We start from the raw sequence: 6,337 nt of genomic DNA, 5'->3' as shown, positions 1-6,337 counted from the left end.
TTTTTTGATTGTTCTGCATGCTTTTGAGAAAAGGAACGTTTTCATTTATTTTTGGGACATTGAAAAAGCATATTATATTTTTGGCAATTTCTATAAGGTATAACAAGAGCATTTTGCAGCCAAATTTGTTGCAAATTACAATTTTTGAAGGGTAATACGTATATCAGAGCCTGTTCAATGGATTTTTATGAAATTTGAATTGAAGGCGTAACTAAGGATGTTCACTATGTCAATTTTAACGATTTTAAAAATACCATCTTCTAATAGGTTTTCAGTGGATTAATATCCTTATAAGAGCTACTTTTCATGATACATACTTTTTCAAAGTTGGTTTTTGTGCTGTTTCAACAAGGAAAAACGCAACTAGAAGGCTTGGCATTTGAGCTTAATCTGTTTAAGTGTAGTCGGAACCACCGTGAATAGACATTTACTTTAATGCTGAGCTTCTGAAGTGGAGCAATGAAGATAATGAAAAGGAGAGGACCTACAGGGATGCCTGGGGAACACCCAATTTGACATTAAGTTTATCACTAAGGGATCCATCAGCCTTAATCAATTGCTTCCTACCATAAATGAAACTTCTTAACCAATTGAGAACCTTGCCCTGGATCCCAGTCTCATGGAGTCTGGTAACCAAAAGGCCATGATCAACCTTGTCAAAAGCCTTGACAAATTTGAGACAAACTACATCAATTGATTTACCACAGCTCTTATTAAAGTGATCCTTTATACCTTTAAAAGCGCAGTACTCTGTTTTATGACTACCAAGGCGCATTTTTTGGGGAGGTTGCGGAAAGCCAATTGATAACACCCCCTACAAGATTAGAATCTGGACACAATAGTTCCCTACTAAGTCATTGACATAAACCTAAACAAATAGAACAGATCATAACCTTTTTTTATTCACATGCTGCAATATTTTAACATTAAATACTTAATTGTTTCGTAGATGCAACTCGATTGTATCTAACAAGGTATTTGCCGATATTCCAAACACAGACCTGAAAGAGAAGAATACTGAGTTGCAAAGAGACACTACATTTAATCCCCATATCAACACAAAATGTATTTTGATTGTCATGGAAAGCAATCTGAAAAGGCCCGAGGGTTTGTGTAGTCAAGATAAGAATATAACTTGTATCATGTTACACGTATCCATGTGCTGTTTCAAGTCACAAGCTTGGATCACGGTGAAGGACGTATGTCATTAGGGTTTCAAATTTTACAGTTAGCATTATATGAAGTTATCTATGCAAAGAACCTCGAAAGAATCTACTCTTGGGTTACTGAGAGTAATATGGCCCTGATGAAATTTCGCTCTATGACCTTCGGGTCAACTCTTTTGAATACTCCACTCATAGATGATGGAGGTAACAATATTGAGCAGGTCTCGTCTATGAAAGATCTAGGTGTAGACCTCTAAAATAATGGAAAGGTCAATGAGCATATCCAGTTGAAGGTGGGTAAGGCTTTTCAAATGTTTGGTTGGATATATCGCATGTTTAAGTCCAGAGATAGCATCACGATGCTAACTCTGTACAAGTCGATTGTCCAGCCGCATCTTGAATATGCCTCACCCATTATTTAGGGTCAATTCTAGAGACCGTAGAGGCTTAATGTGCGTTTTGAGAGCACCTTCAAGCCCTCGAGAATCCAGGCTAGTTCGAATATTGAGGTCCATTTCTTTTCTTTCTCGGGCTTCTTCATTGTTTTACTTACTTCCCTCTAATATGCGTAGGAAATGCGTAGGCGTTGTTGATCCGGTAGCATCCTTCAAGTCAAACTTAGTCAAACTTTTAGGGAGTGTTCCTGATCAACCCTACATTCAAGAACTAACTGGGCCTGCCAACTCAAATTCGTTGGTAGACCAAATATCATATAAAGATTGAAAGTTTATAAATAGACGAATTATAACCTTTCGTTTTAATAGTACTGGGGATTGCATTCCCTTGTAGGGGTTAGAAAAGCCCGTAAAACCCCCAAAAAATGAAAATAAACATAAATAAAGTTTTTACGGGAGCAATTTCCGTTCGTCGTTTTTTATAAATGGTAACTCTTTCCCACTTACCTCTAGAATGAGCGACATTATTTGTTGCAGCGGCAGTATCTGTATCTCCATCAGTGAAGATGTCTACGCGAAAAGGTTTGGTACAATCTGAAAAGACGTGATAAAAGCCAGTTGGGTCTATTTTTGCGTATTTAGCTTTTAATTGGTTCAGTTCTTAACATTTTAATGTGAATTAGTTCCTTGTCGATTATATTACTGTTTACAACTGGTCCGATGTAGTCGCCAATGCCCAAAATGGAAGTATTAGTTTGGGATCCCCTTTCTGTTCTTAAATTTCATTTGAATGTTGAAGCTTTTCGTGTGGGATGAGGGACGCTCCAAGGACAGCTGATCCGCCCTGAATATTAAGGATGAACAGGTGGTACCTACTGCAGTTGAAATGATTTTGCTCAAATGCCAAGAGCTCATAAAGCATAAATGGAAATTGGTATCAGTGACAAGAATATGGCACCTCCTTTCCCGAGGGAGGGGGAGCCGTTGACAATGGGGGACAGCATAAATTATCTCAATAGGGTTTGTGAGACGTCTCTCTTTCGCCAATTTCAGCATTCAACTCGTTTAGCCCACATTCATGCTGAATACTTACTGTCTCCTATTTTAGCCAAATAGCAGATCAGAAAGAGAATGAACTTTCCACTTCAAAGTGCCCTTCACTGTCTGGTCTGGCATTCAAATTTACGGTTAGAAATGGCCGCATAACTAAGAGTTATCCAGAAACTTTGGAAAGTGAGCTTACATCAAATTGATAGACCTTTACATTTAGATTTTCTTGCAATGCCTACCGCTGGGTTATTTGCCACGCATTTTGACCTCCTAGTATCTACTGTAAGAAGATTCGCGGGAGCTTACCACAAATGGGCATATTTAATACTGCGGCTTCATCGGTGGTAAACACGTTGCCGCAGAACTGGGTGAATAACACATCCCCGGGACTGGCATTGCAAGTGGCACTTCCTCCTGGAAATGAAACAAATTGCATGCAACAAGTTCGAATCTTCTGCGCAGGCTTTTTTAGTTTGACAATGACGGCTCACCCTCAATACCAACGTAGTCTTTGGAGCACGCAGAATCTTGCATATTGATACCATCGGCTTTGGCCTCTAAAGAATAAGACCTAGCATCTGTACACACTGTGTACTCCACACAACACATGCCAGCCTCTTGGCGGATACAAATCGAATACCTGCAAGTCATCATGATTTTGAGGTCGAACAACAACTTGCCAAGAGAGACATGCTGAGTGATCTGAGATGTAAAAAGTGATTCCTTACTCTTGATTGGCCAAGTGGTTATCATTTGTGGGGAGGAAGTTGAACGTGGTCAATCGGCCCGTCAGACCCGTGTGGTACTGAAGGCAACCACAATTGCGAGGCCTAGAGGGAAATGGCGAAAGTGTTAGGTAATTGCATGGACACACCTTGATTGATGGACAATTAATGAATGGCTGAGTAGAATTGACAAGACAATGGATGACACCAATGGACGGCGACGAAACGTAGGTGGAGAAATAGGCAGTTTGAACCTCACCCTGCCGCGACCAATACCTTTCATTCACATAATGCACACACTCTGGGAGACAAAAATGCATTGGCCTGTTTGAGAATTTGGAGTGAAGAGAACAAATTAAGGTAGGGAAGAACCAGTTAAAAGTGAATGACAGTTAAAGTTTTTTTTTTTAATCCGAACATGAATTAACTACACGCAGGAAAAGAAAGCGACGCCTGTTTCAGGCATTCAGTTTTTCTTTGTCATATGAGATTTTGAGCGGCGTTTGGTTTTCTATGCCTTGACGAGCTACAAATTGCATCCACTAGAGCAGATTTTCATAAAATAATGGATTGAGTTAGACCCGTTGTTAAAATATCTCAAAACGCATTGTCAAGGCCGTTCTTTGTAATCGGCAGAGCTTTGAGAGCTGGGAACTCTTCGAATCTTTTTACCTACACGAGCGATTATGTTAGAGACCAGTGTGATTAACATGTGGCTCTATAAGAGGAAGAACTATATCGGTTGATTCTAAGTTAAATTTTAAACCTTCAGTGCTTTCCAGTGGGCAGCTCTAAAACAAATCAAAAATCAAAACAAATCTGCAGTCTAGTTGTGCTTAGTTGTCACATTACGAAACTTCAGTACTAGGACCCTTCTTATTCCTCAAAAAAGCCTTTTCGTCCCCTCGGCCTCGCCGTCCATTAAGGAGTGAGTCCATGGCTTTGGATTGCTGCTTACTGTCCCTCCGTGTTGCACTTCACTTGGGTGACTTTGATCTCCCACATTCGCACGGCCGTCGATCCGTCGATATTGAAGTTAACAGAGACCGTATCCGAGTCCAGGCATCCCATTTCCACATAAACTGAAACAAAGGGAGCATGTTATCAAAACAGACAATTTATGATCCCTGCTCTCTCGTTGGTAAAGACATATTCAGACGCAAGCGGTAAAGTCAGAGAACGAAGACTTTTTCCTAGATATTATGCTTCCCCAATCAAGTGGTGTCAGGTTTAGGCATATCCGATTCAAATTCTTACTATGCTGTCCCGTGTTTTGTCCACAAATCGTTGGAAGGGTGTTGCCTGTGTTGGACTGAAATAGATTAATAATAGGGCCAAATGAGTTGCATGCGCTTTGGTTCCATAAAGCTTTTACAATTTCTTTGCAAGTGATCATTAGAGGCAACGTACGGGCGGCTTTACACTAAGATGGAAAACCAAGACTGAATCCGGTTTGAGGATTAAAATAGGAATAGCAGTGCTGGGGCGAGTTTTTTGCAGTATGAGTCTCTTTGTTCGACCTTAGTGCATTGACAGATTGGAGCTCACTGTTGGACTCAAATCTTTTTGGGCGGGCTCGCTCCACCACTAGTCCTACTTCAATCCTCAAACCGGATTCAATCCTGGGTTTCCATCATGATGTAAAGCCGCCCTAAAACATGACTTTTAGAGGTGAAATATGAGACAGATATGTCATGAAATAGGGACAAAACATTTCATGAAGTATTTAAAAATAGGCTAAATAATGCATATTGAAAAATTGGTAATGAAAAACCAACGTCTTGTATAAGAAATGAATTGGTTTCAAAGAAATGCTAAAATAGTAGGCAAAGAGAATTACTCTTTGATGACAAAGCAGTTTTTCAGGTAAAGTTTTGAATAAAGACTTTTATGTTATAACATAAGTCATAATGACGCGACATATCGTAATCACTCTGAAACAAATGCTTAGAATACAGAATTTCTGCATGTTCGGAAAATCAGTAAGTAACGCCATTACTTTGACAACATTGATGTCTGTTCATGGTTAAGGCAATGTCGTACAGTTGCGTAACTGCTTACAAATTGGAATTAGTTAGACACTTCTTGATGATATGTAAACATTTAAGCATATTTTGGTATTTGATGGGGCTTTTTTGGTCGCAGGATCATTTCTTTTGTTTGATATAAATCGATCATGGCGAGGGCAAAATTGTCGGGTATAAATAGATCCGGACTGATAAAAATCAGAAATTAAAAACAAACGAATATCGTCCTACTTACTGAAACGGTAAACATATCTCTGCATTGGCCTCCTGCAGCAGTGTCAAGCAATTCGAACGTGTTTCCCGTTCCCAGCAGAGTGAAAGATTCAAAGTCCAACCGCAATCGACACACACCTGTTTTGGAGAAGGAAAACCAAATTATGTTTTGGGAATGCGCAGGCAAAGTGGCATTTTTTTGATGAGCATTCTCGGGTTTATAAGAGGACACAACGGAATGAAATTCCCTGTAAGTCATCGTACGTCGTAATTCATAAAATATTCAGCATTCATAATGAGAAATATCTCATCTCCAGTAAGCTTCTTCCTATTAGTTCTCTAATTTCAGAAGGTGTCCCAAAGTATGATTATTATGGCTTAAGAATTAGTTTTTGGTTTTCGTCAAAATAACTTGTTTTTGAGGTATGAATATGAGCCAAAAGTAGTTCGGCGAGTGTGAAAATGATAAGTGAGAAAAAAGTTTCAATCTGTTTTCTTTGGGAATTTTCAGTGCCATCATTGCTTGACTATTACTTTTCCCGAGTTTTTTGTTCTTTGGACTGAGAAATAAAGCCTTACTTTTAAATCAACGAAAAAATGAATTTCAAAGCTGCTTCACATCTATGACTTCCACGTGAGGCTCATATTTTGAAGGATTATGAATTCATGATCCAGAACAAACTGGATGAATGTTTTAAAAAACGGAATACCATCATTGTGTGAGAAACCTACATTGGATACAAACTACTTATCCCAATCAA

General features: G+C 39.2%; 1 protein-coding gene across 1 annotated transcript in view; it reads right to left on the bottom strand.

Moving 5' to 3' along the window:
• Positions 1 to 877: 877 nt before the first annotated feature.
• LOC131881966 (uncharacterized) overlaps positions 878 to 6,337 on the bottom strand; it is a gene marked incomplete at its 5' end in the record, with an annotated part of 6,302 nt that continues 842 nt past the window's right edge. Inside the window, 8 exon segments of the mRNA XM_059228965.1 lie at positions 878 to 1,001; positions 2,069 to 2,155; positions 2,918 to 3,025; positions 3,103 to 3,251; positions 3,340 to 3,441; positions 4,295 to 4,418; positions 4,594 to 4,648; positions 5,599 to 5,714. Of these exon segments, the coding sequence (XP_059084948.1) occupies positions 967 to 1,001; positions 2,069 to 2,155; positions 2,918 to 3,025; positions 3,103 to 3,251; positions 3,340 to 3,441; positions 4,295 to 4,418; positions 4,594 to 4,648; positions 5,599 to 5,714 (776 nt within the window).

The sequence above is a fragment of the Tigriopus californicus genome, chromosome 6 (genome assembly GCF_007210705.1).
Source record: "Tigriopus californicus strain San Diego chromosome 6, Tcal_SD_v2.1, whole genome shotgun sequence".
Classification (NCBI taxonomy): domain Eukaryota; kingdom Metazoa; phylum Arthropoda; class Copepoda; order Harpacticoida; family Harpacticidae; genus Tigriopus; species Tigriopus californicus.
This window is presented reverse-complemented; position numbering and strand designations above follow the sequence as displayed.